Source organism: Mirounga angustirostris, unplaced genomic scaffold, assembly GCF_029215605.1.
Source record: "Mirounga angustirostris isolate CCGP_5_RB_7025 unplaced genomic scaffold, mMirAng1.0.hap1 SCAF_11, whole genome shotgun sequence".
Lineage (NCBI taxonomy): Eukaryota > Metazoa > Chordata > Mammalia > Carnivora > Phocidae > Mirounga > Mirounga angustirostris.
Window position 1 is genome coordinate 65517972 of NW_026991719.1, and position 16419 is coordinate 65534390.

Below are 16419 nucleotides of genomic sequence, written 5' to 3' on the forward strand. Positions count from 1 at the left end.
GAAGGTACCATCTACGCACCAGAAAGTGGGCCCTCACCAGACACTGAGTCTGCTGCTGCTATGATCTTAGACTTCTCAGACTCCAGAACGGTGAGAAATAAATGTTTGTTGTTTATAAGCCACCTAGTCTATGCCAGTTTGTTGTAGTAGTTTAAAAGGACTGAGACAATGCCCTATACTATAATCATATTCTGGCATCTGTCCAAACATCCCCAAAGAGTAAAATCCTTGGTAGCAAGGACTTCCTTGAACACTTGGAAAAGGCTCTGCATATATTTGATGTTCAAATAGTTGCTAAATTGAATTAAAAAATATTTCTAGAATGTTAAGTAATTTTGATTATCCTTCAACATTCCAAAACCATTCAGAATTTAAATTCCATAGTCAATAAGTTTTATAGGGAATTTTGATCAAGTCTATAATCCTCTTCTTATGACTTACAAGATCTTACTTCTGATTCTCTCCCTGCCTCTCTAAACCTTGCCTTCTTAGTTCCTTGTATTGTTTTTTTTCCCCTGACTCACTCTTGATGAAAGGCTGATAGCTCATTCAAATGCTATCCAGGATTCTCTTCTGTCTTCATGCTGCCCTGGCAATCTCACCTACCCACATACTAACTACTGCCAAATTTCTATCTCTAACCTTTGTCCTTCACCTTAGCTCCTGGCCCACATTTTCAACCACATCATGGACATCCATCCCCTCTACCTGGATATACCACAGATGGAGATTTCCCATATCAAGTTAATTATCCTTCCATCACAAGTTTCTTATATTCTCCCTCTCCTCAATTTTGTCACCAACAGATTATTTCTTATGCTTCCTCTTTTATTCACCATATCCAACCAAACTGTATTATTAATCCTACCTCCAAAATTTTGCTTGACTCAATCCAGTTATCTCCATTTCTATTGCCACTGATGCCATACTTATCATTTTCTGTCTACATTTACAGTAATAGCCTTCCCTCTGATTTCTCTGTCTGCCTCTTCCAGTCTCTCTTCTCTCCAATTTATCCTACTCTCTGCCACCTGAGTTATCTCTTCAAAATAAAAATCTGATCATATAATTTTCCTATTCAAAAATATCCAGTGGCACATTAATATCTACAAGATAAAATCTAAACTCATTAGTATAGCATAGAACAGGGGTTGACAAACTATGGTCCATGGTCCAATTCAGCCCACCATCTGTTTATGTAAAGACAGTTTTATCAGAAAACAACCATTCTCATTTATTTACATATTATCTATGGCTGCTTTCACATTACCACACAGTTGAGTAGTAGCAACAGAGATCAAATGACTCACAAGACCAAAAACTTTTACTATCTAGCCCTTTAACCAAAAGTTCTGTAGACTCCTAGCATGGACAGTTCAGAATAATTGGGCCCCATGGGGTGCCTGGGTGGCTCAGTTGGTTAAGCGACTGCCTTCGGCTCAGGTCATGATCCTGGAGTCCCAGGATCGAGTCCCGCATCGGGCTCCCTGCTTGGCAGGGAGTCTGCTTCTCCCTCTGACCCTCCTCCCTCTCATGCTCTCTGTCTCTCATTCTCTCTCTCTCAAATAAATAAATAAATGAATAAAATCTTTAAAAAAAAAAAAAAGAATAATTGGGCCCCAACCTGCATTTCTAGTCACATCTCCCACTGCAAATTCCAGGCTATTTTATCAAACAGGCAATTCTCTTCTGAGTACCACTACTCATTTTACAAGGCTATAAGTTGATACAGTTGGCCCTCAAAGTATATTGAATAAAATAGTGTTTACCAATTCCCACAATATTATCTCATGTCTTATTTATAAAACACATATAACAATGTCAAAACTATGATTCTAAACATAAATCAGAGGTTGGTAAGTATTTGGGAAAGTGATAGAAAATGAGGATTATAAATATCTCAGAGTACCTACAATGGTTGACAAGAGGTTCTACTACAGCAACCAGGACATATATATTATTTACTTTGCTAAGAATTTTGTGGGAAGACTACTAGATTTATAGTCAAAGGACAGGTCTAACAAGTTTACATACTAAAGTAGTACCTCACTATAGTTGCGTGTGAGTTAGACAATAACATCTTTAATGTATGAGTCATTATTATTATTCACATTATTATTGGCACTTGTGACCCAATATCATAATTACAAATTACATCTACATGACATTTTAAAGCTTATGAATTCCATAGACATCTCATTTGAGATCACGGTCATTCTGTGAGATCTGAAGGAAAGCATTTTCTTCAATCTGTAAAGGAGGAAATTAAGGTCCAAAGAAGCTAAGTGATTTGTCTAACATCACAGAGCCAATTAACAGCCAGGGCTAGGTTCAATCCAGGTCTCCTAATTCTAGTTCAGTATTCTTTACACTTTTCAATGCTATCTACTTAAATGAAATTATACAAAATTCAATCTGCTATGAGCCTGAAAAAGTAACTTTAACAGCAAAAATTCTATAGTATGTACTTCCTTCATACTCCAAAAGTCAGTGAACAGTATCAACAGGAACTCTGGCTCTATTAAAATTGGGTTTTACTGGAAAGTTCACCAGATTTGAAGATTATTCTAAAACGGCAACATCAGAGTTCTTAGGCCACAAGTCTATTCAATTCACTCTCTATTTACAGTGGAGAAAAATCTGTTTGTTTTAAAATTATTTTACAGTGACATGGAAAATTTAACTGGTGTCAAAAATATTTCTAGGGTGAAACAAATGATTTTCAACTCCACAGACTAAGAACATACAGAAAAGCCCTTAAGTACAATTAATGACAGATTCTTGTTTGCTGACTATGTGCTTTTAAAAGATTTATAATAGTGAATAATTAGGCACCCAACATGAGAGCACCCAAATACATAAAACAATAAATAACAAAACAAATTCTTTTGAATTAATAGTAACACAATAAGTGGAAAGGACTTTAACATCCCAATTACACCAATAGACAGATCATCTAAACAGAAAATAACCAAGGAAACAATGGCTTTGAATGACACACTGAACCAGATGGACTTAACAGATATATTCAGGACATTCCATCCTAAAGCAGCAAAGTACACATTCTTTTCAAGTACAAATGGAAAATTCTCCAGAACAGATCACATATTAGCCCTCAAAACAGGCCTCAACAAATACAAAAAGATGGAAATCATACCATGAAGCTTTTCTGACCACAACGCTATGTAACTAGAAGTCAACCAGAAGAAAAAAATGTGGAAAGACCATAAATATATGGAGGTTCAATAACATGCTACAATAAATGGGTCAACCAGGAAATCAATGAAGAAATTTAAAAATACATGGTAAGAAGTGAAAATGAAATACAACACAACAGTCTGAACCTATGGGATGCAGCAAAAGCAGTCCTAAGAGAGAAGTATATAGAAATACATATAGCCTATCTCAATACATGTAGCCTACCTCAAGAAGCAAGAAAAATCTCAGAGAAACAATTTAACCTTACACCTAAGGGAGCTAGAAAAAGAACACATGAAGCCTAAAGACAGCAGGAGGAAGGAAATAATAGTGATTAGAGCAGAAACAAATGATATAGAAACTAAAAAAACAGTAGAACAGGTCAATGAAACCAAGAGCTGGTTCCTTGAAAAATAAAATAAAATTAATAAAGCCATAGCCAGACTTCTAAAAAGAAAAGAGAAAGGACCCCCCCCAAAAAAAATAAAATGACAAATGAGAGAGGAGAAATAACAACTAATACCACAGAAATACAATTAGAAGAAACTATGAAAAACTATATGCCAACAAATTGAACAACCTGGAAGAAATGGATAAATTTCTAGAAACATAAATTGCCAAAACAGAAACAGGAAGAAATAGAAAATTTGAACAAACCAATCAACAGCAAAGAAATTGAATGAGTAATCAAAAAAGTTCCAACAAAGAAAAGCCCAGAACCATTTGGCTTCACAGGTGAATTCTAGCAAACCTTTAAAGAAGAGTTAATGCCTATTCTTCTCAAAATATTCCAAAAAGTAAAAAAAGTAAGGAAAAATTCCAAATTCATTATATGAGGCGAGCATTACCTGATACCAAATATCCCTAATGAACAATCCCTATCAAAATACCACCAGCATTTTTCACAGAGCTAGAATAAACAATACTAAAATTTGTATGGAACCACAGAAGACCCCAAATAGCCAAAGCTACCTTGAAAAACAGAAGGAAACCTGGAGGCATCACAGTTCTGAACTGCAAGTTATATTAAAAGCTGTAGTGATCAAAACAGTATGGAACTGGCACAAAAATAGATGAATGGAATAGAATAGAAAACCCAGAAATGAACCCACAACTATATGGTCAATTAATCTTTGACAAAGCAGGAAAGAATATCCAATGGGAAAAGGACAGTCTGTTCAACAAATGGTGGGAAAACTGGACAGCAACATGCAAAAGAATGCAACTGGACATCAAAAACTAATGATGTATTGTATGGTGACTAACATAACATAATAAAATAAAAAAGAAAAGAATGCAACTGGAACACTTCTTATACCACACACAAAAATAAATTAAAAATGGATGAAAGACCTAAAAGTGAGACCTGAGACCATAAAAATCCTAGAGGAAAACACAGGGAGTAACCTCTTGACATTGGTCATAGCAAATTCTTTCTAGAGGTCTAGACATGGGAAATAAAAGCAGAAGTAAAGTACGGGGACTTAAAATAAAAAGCTTGTGTACAGTGAGGGAAACAATCAATAAAACTAAAGGCAGCCTATGGAATAGGAGAAGATATCTGCAAATGACATATCTGAGAAAGGGTTAATATATAAAATATTTAAATAATTTGTAAAACTCAGTACCCAAAAAAGAATAATCCAATTAACAAATGGGCAGAAGACATGAATAGATATTTTTCCAAAGAAGACATGCCGATGGTCAACAGACACATAAAAAGATGCTCAACATCATTCATCATCAGGGAAATACAAATCAAAACTGCACCTGTCAGAATGGCTAAAATCAACAACACAAGAAACAACACGTGTTGTTGAGGATGTAGAAAAAGGGTAACCCTCTTGCACTGTTGGTGGGAATGCAAACTGGTGCAGCCACTCTGGAAAACAGTATGGATATTCCTCTAAACTTAAATATGGAACTATGGAACTACCCTACAATCCAGCAATCACACTATTAGGTATTTATGCAAAGAATACAAAAATATTAATTCAAAGGGACACATGCACTCCTGTGTTTATAGCAGCATTATGTACAATAGTCAAACTATGGAAACAACCCAAGTGTCCCTCAACTGATGAATGGACAAAGAAGTTGTGATGTGTATACATATCTATGTGTGTGTGTGTGTGTGTGTGTAAAATAGAATATTCTTCAGCCATAGAGAGGAATGAAATCTTGCCATTTGCAATGACATGGATGGAGGTATGCTAAATGAAATAAGTCAGTCAGAGAAAGACAAATACCATATGATTTCAGTGCTATGTGGAATTTAAGAAACAAAACAAACAAGCAAAGGGGAAAAAGAGAGAGAGAGGTAAACCAAGAAACAGACCTTAACTATGGAGAACAAACTGATGGCTAGCTACCACAGGGGAGGTGGATGGGAGAATGGGTTAAATAGGTGATGAACATTAAGGAGTGCACTTGTTGTGATAAAGACCAGTGATGTATGGAAGTGTTGAATCATTACATTGTAGACTCGAAACAAATACTACACTGTATGCTAACTAACTGGCATTTAAATTAAAACTTTTAAAAAATATTTATAAGACCACATGTTGAAAGAATCAAAACCTATCTGGGACTGAAAGAGTGAATATCAGCTAAGAATAAAAAAAAGAAAAAGCAGCCCTGTGATTAATCAGGCTAGGAGGATAGACACAGATAAAGCCAACTGCAAAGTTAACAGAAAACACTGTTTTTCCCAAGGTCATGTACCAGTTGTAAAATACCATAATGACCCCTTCTTTGAGTGATTATTGCTTTCTTACCATGATGCCTCCAGACTTGCTTTGCTATTTTCATTTATTACCAGAGGGAGATACCCAATTCCTAAACCACCCTGCTTCATGAGAGCACCCAATCCCTAGTTAATCCCTACTTCTTTCAATCTGCTTCAGAAGCAGCCACCAATCTAGAACTAATCCTGGCTGACTTCAGACCCTTCTCAGAATTCTTCAGCGGCAATCCAAAATTTACTAAAGACACTTCCCTTCTCCCTCTTATCCAGAGGCCTTGTATCATTCTTCTGGAGTATACTTCTTCACTATTAAGTCAATAAATCTGATTTTGTCAGACTACAGGCTTGTTCCTCCTGGTCTTTTGTTGGTGAGGCTTTAAAAAGGTAAATTTTTTTTAAAGATTTATTTTTTATTGAGAGAGAGAGTGGGGGGGGTGAGGAGGGCAGAGAGATAGGGAGGGAGGGAGGGTGGGAGGGAGGAGGAAGGAAGGAAGGAAGGAAGGAAAAGGAAAGAAAGAGAGAAAGAAAAAGAAAGAAAGAAGAAAGAAAGAAAGAAAGAAAGAAAGAAAGAAAGAAAGAAAGAAAGAAAGAAAGAAAGAAAGAAAGAGAAAGAAAGAAAGAAAGAAAGAAAGAAAGAAAGAAAGAAAGAACGAAAGAAAGAAAGAAAGAAAGAAAGAAAGAAAGAAAGAAAGAAAGAAAAGAAAGAAGAAAGATAGATAGAAAGAGAAAGAATGAATCTCAAGTGGACTCTAGCTGACTGTGGAGCCCTTAGGTCTCCATCTCAAGATCCCGAAATCATGACCTGAACCAAAATCAAGAGTTGAACTCTTAACTGACTGAGCCACCCAGGTGCCCCACAAGGTAAATTATTTTTAATTACCCTAGAGATTCAGCAGTTTAGTACTGACAAAAAGCACCACCCTCCCTCTCCCCCCAAAACAGAAAAACAAAACAAAACAAAACAAAACAAAACAAAACAAAATACTTCTGTACTTAAACCAGAAAATCATTAGCCATAGGAGACTTTCACTACCAAGATGAACTCATTGAATTCTACTGCTTATATCACAGGAAATATCTGATCAATGATACTAAGAGATATAATATTTAACCAAAGCCAGGTAACTACCATACCTGCTGGGAGAAACAGTATATTATTAACTTGGCATCAAGCTCCAGATAAAACAAAAATATACAAATTGGTGATATTATCTGATTTTTAATATACATCAGTCACATAACAAGAGGAATTTTACCTGTCTCCCACAATCTACTAATGTGCTACACCTAGTGTTCATGAAATCCTTGTATAATTTTCTAACTTTTCATTTTTAAACTTTAAGACAGATTATATAAAAAAAACAGAATATTTCCAATTCTTCTGTAAATGACATTGAAAGATAAAATGAACTAGTTTTTTTAACCATAGGTCAAGCTAACTTCATATCCAAAGAAGCCATAAACAACGCAGAGAGTTTAAATATGACTCATTACCAGTAACACTGGAAAGTAGCGGGTCTAGCTATTTTCAAGAATAATCTCAACCCAATTTTGGTAGGCCAGCCTTATGAAGGAAATGAAGAACAGAGGATATTACCAAAATCATATTCTAATAGAATACCTGTTGGATCAAGAAATGCTTTAAAATCCATTAAAACAACTTCAAAACAATAAAGCAAAGTTTTGAACTTCTAAGAAATAGTAGCTACACACCTACCTCAAAGATAAATCTCAGAAATGTGGGGGTTGGGTGGAGGATGAAGTAGAGAGAGAGTGCTTTCAGCAAAAGCTTAAGACTGAATCAAAAACAGTACCAGAGGCTCAGCCAATAACTGCTAACCAAAAAACAGTCTTAAGGCTTTATTCACACAAAGCAAAAAGGACTATTGTTCACAAATCAGGCTTCTTTTTTTTAAGATTTTATTTTATTTATTTGAAAGAGAGAGACAGATAGTGACAGAGATAGTGAGAGAAAGCACAAGCGGGGAGGAGAGGGAGAAGCAGACTCCCCGCTGAGCAGGGAGCCTGACATGGGGCTACGATCGTAAGGACCCTGGGATCATGACCTGAGCCGAAGGCAGATACTTAACTGACTGAGCCACCCAGGTGTGCCCACAAATCAGGCTTCTAATACCACACCCATCACCATCAATATCATCTTCAAATACAAGATTTTTCAGAAAACAAGATATATTTAAAAGCTAAAATAATTTTGGATTAGTCTTTTCTCTTTTACAAAAAAGTCACCTGATCAACATTTACAGTTTTTTTTTTTAATTTTAATCAGAAAATAGAATCATAGCAAATATGAAAACTTCTGATTGTTTAAAATGAACTTGAACTGGGGAGCTTGGTTGGTTCAGTCAGTTAAGGGTCTGCCTTCGGCTCAAGTCATTATCCCAGGGTCCTGGGATGGAGCCCTGGGTCAGGCTCCAGGGAGCCTGCTTCTCCTTCTCCCTCTGCCCCTCTCCCCTGCTTATGCTCTCTCTCCCTCTCAGATAAATAAATCTTTATAAATTAATTAATTAATTTAAAAATGCACTTGAACATAATGGCTCCTATAAGTAGAGAGGATAATAAACTAAGAAAATACTCTTTTAAGAACAGTGGAAAGTGACTCATGAAATTTAGTGTCAATTCTAGATTTACAATGACTAGTAATATTTTCTGGGTATAGCTTGGTTTGAGGGTTCCCAGAAAAAGCTCTAACAACTAAACAAAAAAAAAGTGTTATAAAAGAAGCCAGAAAAAGAGCAGAAACAAATTTTAATAAAACCTGAAACCTACAGTAAAAGCACAAGACTACAGAATTATTTCTTTCATGGATTTGATGCTACTATGGATCAAATTATGTCTGTGAAACCTTAACCACACAGAACAGCTTTACAGTCTTTAAGGTTGATGCCATTCCCACCCTACAACACCCATCCACACTATAATTTAAATTACACCAGTAAGTGCCACAGAGTATTGACATTCATGATCACTGAATGTCTTATTCCTAGGATAATATTAAGTGAGATATAGCAAATAAACAGTATTTCTAACTCCATTCAACCTTTCTGCAAAGTTCACTTAATATAATTTGGGAATAAATATCCTAAATCTTTATTTCACTATCTTCTAAACCATTTACCTGCATTTAGTTTTTATACATAGATGTTTTATTAGGCTGCCTTTTCCTCCAACTAAACAAATCTGAAACTGTTTTATAGCTTACCTTTTTTTGTTTGTTTGTTTGTTTGTTTGTTTTTGTTTTATAGCTTACCTTTATGAACTATAAATATGAAGTTCTATTTCTGTAAGGTACTGAGTAAAATGTATAAAGCAAGTACTAAAAGATTCTTTTAGAATGCTTTGGTGTATGTTGAAAGAAAAAGCTAAAGGAATGACAAAGAATAATGATGAAGGGAAAGAATGTCCAAAATAGGAATAGAGAAATTCTTTTTTATGATACTTTACATGATGATACTAAGACTCATATAATAAAAGCTGTTTTTCTTTCAGATAAAGAAACATATTATTAATACTGATATTAATACAATATTGATTCCAGAAATAGGTACAAACGAGAAATTCATGAGCTGTATAAAACCATTTCAATGCCTTTAAAAGGGATGCTTAAGTTTCCATGTGGCAGCAATTATACTACTTCTATTCATGTAATATTTAGTGAGCACTCACAATGTAGCACTTAAAAAAGATTGAGTTTATTTTCCAGTCTAATTACTTGCAGGTGTGACAAGAAACCCCCTGCTCCTCTCCAGATTCATAAAAGTAATGACTTCAGAATCAACTAGTTTCATGCACAATTATGTGACTACAAAAAGGAGGAAGAGGGTAAGTGGAGAGAAGGAGACAAGGAAAAGCAAGGCCTGGCAAAAGTGTTATCCATGGGCAAGAGATAAGAAATACACAAAATTAGAGAGGGAGGATGACACATATTCCTGGCAGAAACCCAGTCACCTCAGCCAAATAAAAAATTTTAATTAGACTTTCTTTCAGTTTACATTTTCATATTAACAAGAGGCGAGTTTCCCACCTCCAAGTGAATTATGGGTTTAAGTGTGACATATAACCATACAATGGCCACTAAGTCAAGAGCCAATCAATGCTAAATGGAAGCTTATGTTAATATATAAATATTAATTTGACTTTAGAGTTAATGCAAGCCTCCTGAGCTATATACAGTATAAATTACAGGCCTACTATGTAAATTATAGGACAATGCTATATATCAATTTTACTAAAGATAAAAGAGAAAAAAAAAGGTTTAAAAATAGTCCTGTCATATCATGCCCTTAATTCAGTTTAGAAACGTTAAGTATGCACATTTGTTCCTCGGGTAATAATGTCAGTCTGAAACTAGAATAAACAAGCCATCCTGCCATCATTTCTACAGATAATTTTATGGAAATTGTTTAGAATATAATAATTAGGAAAATTTCTGAAACGGTTACCATGATAGAAAATAACTGTAAGACTAGTTCTTTCAAATATTCATTTCAAATGGACATGAAACAGACTTTCAAAATTACTCTGAGAAACAAACTGAGGGTTCTAGAGGGGAGAGGAGTGGGGGGATGGGTTAGCCTGGTGATGGGTATTAAAGAGGGCACGTACTGAATGAACACGCACTGAATGTTACACACAAACAATGAATCATGGAACACTACATCAAAAACTAATGATGTAATGTATGATGATTAACATAACATAATATAATAAAATAAAAACTAAAAAAAAAAAATTACTTCTGTACTGGAAAACTAGCTCAGTAGCAGAGTTGTGTTTGTGTGAAATTTTATTTTCAAATTTTAGTGCAACTACTTACAAAGTTTCCAAAACAAATACTGATCTTTAAAGGAATGAAGAAACAACAATATTTTGTGATTATAATGCAAGATCTCAAATGATATTACAAACATTAATTACATATGCTCCAGGATTTTTTTGAGTGGCGTTAAGTATTAACACTGTTTTGAATTTAGTTCAATTTTCTTCCTTTGATTTAATTTTGGCATAATGCAAACCCAATTTGATTAGTTAAGCATACAGCTAATGAAATGGCATGACTGGAGCTTAGACTTGTAATAACATAAACATCATAGGCACCTTTGCTCTTTCCCTATAGGGATTTGGAAAATCACCCTTAGTAAACTTAAGTACACATATATGTAAAGTATTACAGTAGTTAGTCTATGCTATGCCATGCTCCCTCACCTCCATTTCATTAAATTACTAAATAACATTGTTGATTAACTGCACAAAGGATGGGAACATTTGAATAAATAATCCCATATTGTGGAAAGTCCAGATAAGTTCAGAATTTTATTGTTTTTAGCCAAAGACAACTGTGAAACTCATTAGAAAGAAGTGGCACAATATTATCTTTGAAGTGAGTTACTAAAATCAAAAGAAGAAAAGCTAAAGGTAGTTTCTAAGTACAAAAGTAGAAAACATTCCAGGTTAAATTTGTAAAATGAATCATTAGTCAATACATTATTACTAAATTATGTACCTATCCAGGAAGCTGCTTACTGGTTTTCATATTGTTCTAGATCTTCACTGTCCATTATAGTAGTCAGTAGCCATATGTGGTTATAGACTTTAAAACTGGTAAAAATTCTATAAAATTAAAAAATTGAGTTCCTTGGATACAACAGCCATATGTACCTACTGTTTTGGATAGCATCAAATAGAACATCTCCATTATTACAGAAATTTCTATTGGGTAGCACTATACTACATAAAATACCACTTAAAATGAGCCCCCAAAACTAACTGGTGTAAGTCTAACTATACTGGATAAAATTAAAAAGTAGGACATATCTATTTATGATAAAAGTTCTATGCAAAGTAGGAACAGAAAGGAATATTCTCAAACTGATAAAGGCATCTACAACCATACTTAACGGTGAAAGACAGCCTGCTCTCCCCCTAAAATCAGGAACTAGGGAAGGATGTCCAGTCTCATCACTTCAATTCACCATTATACCTGAAGCACTAGCAGTTCACTAGTGCATGACAAAGAACCATAAGGCAGACAAGATTAGAAAGGAAAAGTAAACCTGTCTTTATTTGTAGACAATGTGATCATCTATGTAGAGAATTCCGAAGAATCTAAAAAAAAAATGCTATTAGATCTAGTCAATGAATTTAGCAAGATCAATGTACAAAAACAAAAACAAAAACCATTTCTATTTACTATCAAAAAAACAACTATAAATTTGAAAATTTAAAATAGCACCAAAAAAACATGAAACCCTTAGGAAAAAAATTCACAATAGATGTGCAAACCTGTACAATGAAAGCTACAAAATACTGCTGTGAGAAATTATAGAAGACTTAAATAAATGGGAAATTATACCATGTTCCTGGATTGTAAAGTTCAATGTTGTTAAGATGTTACTTTTCCCCAAAATTATCTACAGATTCAATGTAATCCCAAACAAAATCCTAGTTGTTTTTTTGGTAGAAATTGGGAAGCTAATTCTAAAATTATACATTTCTGGTAGGAATACAAAATGGGATAGCCACTTTCAAAATAATTTGGCAGTTTCTTAAAAAGTTAAATCCATACTTACCACATGATCCAACAATCCCATTAACTAGATATTTACCCAAGAGAAATGAAAATCAATATTCATGCAGATATATATAAGAAAGTTTATATCAGCTTTATTTATAATAGCCAAAATCTGAAACACCTCAAATGCCTATCAGTTGATGAATTAACAAACATATCATGGTATATCCATCCATACAATGAAATACTGCTTGGTAATAAAAAGAAATAAATTACTGATACAAGAAATGACATGCATAAATCAAAAAAGCACTAGGTTCTAAGCAAAATCAGATATAAACAAAAGGCTACATGCTTATTATTTCATTTAGATGAAATTGTAAATGAGGCAAAAGTAGAGTGGACAGAGAGGTTCCTGGTTTCCATGAATACAGGGAGGGGCAGAGGATTGACTGCAATGAGACATGAGGAAATTCAGAAGGTGACAGAATGTTCTACATTTTAATTGTGCTGTTAGTTATACAAATGTATATGTTTGTCAAAACTCGTTGGACTATATACTTAAAAAGAAAAAAATTTATTTTATATGAATTATACCATAATATATTTGACTTAAAAAATAAAAGTAATAAGGGTGCCTGGATGGCTCAGTCACTTAAGCATCCAACTCTTAATTTTGGCTCAAGTCATGATCTCAGGGTCCTGAGATGAAGCCCCACATCAGGGTCCCCACTCAGCGAGGAGTTTCCTTCCTCCTTCTCCCTCTGCCCCTCCCCCTCCACCCACGCGCACACACACACTCTCTCTCTAAAAATAAATAAATCAATCAAAATAAAGAAATAAATGTAACATGGCTAATCTTCTATCTTTGGTGCTCTATAAGTACAGATCTGTTATACCAAGGAAATATGGTATAGAAATAGACCGTTTGGAAGGCAAGCAGTATAACTTATGCCAGTCCCATACTTCTCTGGACTTTAGCTTTTTCTGGTGTAAATAGGGGCTTATAACCCAGTTTCTCAAGTCTGTTTCCAGGAAATTTTTAGAATGTTGCAGGTATTTTGAGAAAAGGGTTTCTACTGTCAAATTATTTAGGAAATATTCCCCACAAGGCGATTCACAATGCATTTAGCATATGAAAGGCTCTGAGCAGTCCTAGATGCATTCATTTTTTTCTATAATTTTTTAAACTCAGTTTCCCACATTTACTTGACCAAGGAAAACTTCTATCAAAAAATGGTGTTGGGGTGCCTGGGTGGCTCAGTCGTTAAGCATCTGCCTTTGGCTCAGGTCATGATCCTAGGGTCCTGGGATTGAGCCCCGCATCGGGCTCTCTGCTCGGCGGGAAGCCTGCTTCTCCCTCTCCCACTCCTCCTGCTTGTGTTCCCTCTCTCGCTGTGTCTCTCTCTGTCAAATAAATAAATAAAATCTTAAAAAAAAAAAAAATGGTGTTGCTGGGGCGCCCAGGTAGCTCAGTCAGTTAAGCATACAACTCTTGATTTTGGCTCAGGTCATGATCCCAGGGTAGTGAGATGGAGCCTGCTTAAAATTCTCTCTTTCCCTCTCTCTCTGCCCCTCCAACACCCTTCCCCTGCTCTCTCTCTCTCTCTCAAAAAAAAAATAAAAAAAAAATAATTTTTAAAAACAGTATTGCTAAAGTTCTAAGATTCATTGATTAAACTTTTAAGATTACCTTCTTGATTAAGTTTAAGACTTATTTCTTTATTAGAGAGAGACAGAACACACACACACATACACACACACACACACACACACGAGTGAGTTGGGGGAGGGGCAGATGGAGAGACTCTTTCAAGCAGACCCCTTGATGAGCACAGGGCCCAACAGGAGGCTCAATCTCAGGACCCATGATCATGACCCATGAGATCACAACCTGAGCTGAAACCAAGAGTCAGATGCTTAAGGGACTGAGGCATGCAGGTGTCCACCTTCTGGATTAAGTTTTATTTACATTGGGAAACTATAAAACTGATTGATTTTAAAGTAGCTATGCAGAACTATACCCCTTAATGAGAAAACTTAAGTCACAAATTTTAAAATACTTCTTATTCATCTTGCTACTTTCCTAGTCAACTCCTCTGAGTTTTTACCAGGTTCTGAATTCTAAATATCCTAAACTTAGATATTTTTGACTAGTATATACTACATGAAAATACATCATGGTTGAATTATCTCTATTGTAATAACTCTTCAAATAACAGGGCAGAATTAAGAATGTGAAAGCATCAATGCCAGGAACACTAAAATTCCTGAGCAATTACTATAAAAATAACAAAGTGATCCAAGTCAGAATTTACATTCACTGTACAAAACTGGTAGAAGTTTGAATGTATATAGTTAAAATAGTTTTTAAAAAGGAAAGGGAAAAAAGACTAAAGAAAGATGGAAAACCTAATACTCTGAATACTGCTCTTCAGCACTTTACATGTGACCACTGAAAGAAATATAAAGCATTACAAATAATGTTGATAATGTGGTTAAAAATATTGTAGCTTTTGAACATAAATAAATGCATAAATAGTAAGAGCCATCTTAATTCAAGTCAGTAAGTTAATTATGAATAAAGCTTTAGGAGAAGTGAACACTGTAAAATTCTAAAGGGTAAACAAGCCACCTCTAAAAATGGAAAAAAATGTTAGAAATGCCATATCCAATTAGACCCAAATCAGTAGTCTTCTTCACCCAGTAACATCCAGGCTATGGAAGAGTACTGTTAGTAATGTATACTGAAGTATCTAATTTACTTCAGTAACCCTTATGAATCTTTATCAATAATTTTGTCTAAATAACTTTTGAAATTATTTCTAGCCTAAATTTGTTTAACCTCTTGGGGTAAATAACTTCTATAAGCTTATTATATAAAATAGTATTCCTTTTAAAAAGTACTTTTATTTTTCAATTTGAATTTAAGGCATATTCTCTAGGCCGTAGGCACTATATAAAATAATTTTTTACAAGAGTAAGAAAATAGGGAAGCAGAGTGGCAATTACTCATCTAACTGTTTATACATTCTTTTTAAGAGTTAAATTTTAGTACAAATGGTTTTGTAGCTAGGTCTCCTTGGAAACCACTAGTAGTACTTCTCCATAATGGTCTGGCCAGAGATGCCCCAGGAATATTCTGAATGGATCATGGAAATTTCAGTAAACTTTAAAAAGAAGAAGGGTGATTTTTTTTTTGTTTTAATAAAGACATATAAAATTTATCACATCATTATGTTTAGCAAACAGATATAAGCAGAATATATTTTGTTTCATTCTGAAAGTTATCTTTACATAGTTCCCTGTAAAATCTTTAAGTTCAGCACATAGATATGTAAACAGACATCCATATGGTTAAAAACACATATAGTATATAAAAAAGGAAATTCTTCTGCTAAGAAAGAAAGAAAAAAAGAAAGAAAGAAAGAAAACAAGATCACAAAACCATAACTACATTAAATAAAAATGCTTTAAAAAAGTTAGACCAACCATGAAACTCCTCAAGAATGTAAGCAGCTTTTTTATATTTCAAATTTAATTCTGGTACCTATTTTTGGCTGTATAATGAGTTCAGGAAGAAACAAATCAAGAATATGTTCATAGTTCATATGGACATTACTCACCCACATTTGGAGGTTTCACATAATTTACAGGTAGTTCTGGAGGTCTGCCTCTATGTAGAGCTGCAAAAGCAGACCCATTCCATAGTGTACTCTTACAGTCTATTCAAAAAGATTCAAAAGTTAGTCAAGAAATAGAACAGTGTTTTTTTAAGTTGTACCTCAGAGGTAAATGTCTGTTTTCAATTTCATTTGTTGGAATATATTTTTAACTATTAATACCACAATAAAAAATAACATGCATATTTTTAAACATGTTACGAACTATATTATGACTGTTAAACAACAATACTTTAATATAACACCAGGATGTTTTATTTCTG

General features: G+C 34.3%; 1 protein-coding gene across 5 annotated transcripts in view; it reads right to left on the reverse strand.

The window, feature by feature from the left end:
- BRWD3 (bromodomain and WD repeat domain containing 3) overlaps window positions 1–16419 on the reverse strand; it is a 189350-nt gene that overhangs the window by 159415 nt on the left and 13516 nt on the right. For all 5 annotated transcript variants that reach the window (XM_064574290.1, XM_064574292.1, XM_045879890.3 and 2 more), the window contains one exon: window positions 16100–16198. In XM_064574290.1, the coding sequence (XP_064430360.1) occupies window positions 16100–16198 (99 nt within the window). The remainder of the gene's footprint in view (window positions 1–16099; window positions 16199–16419) is intronic.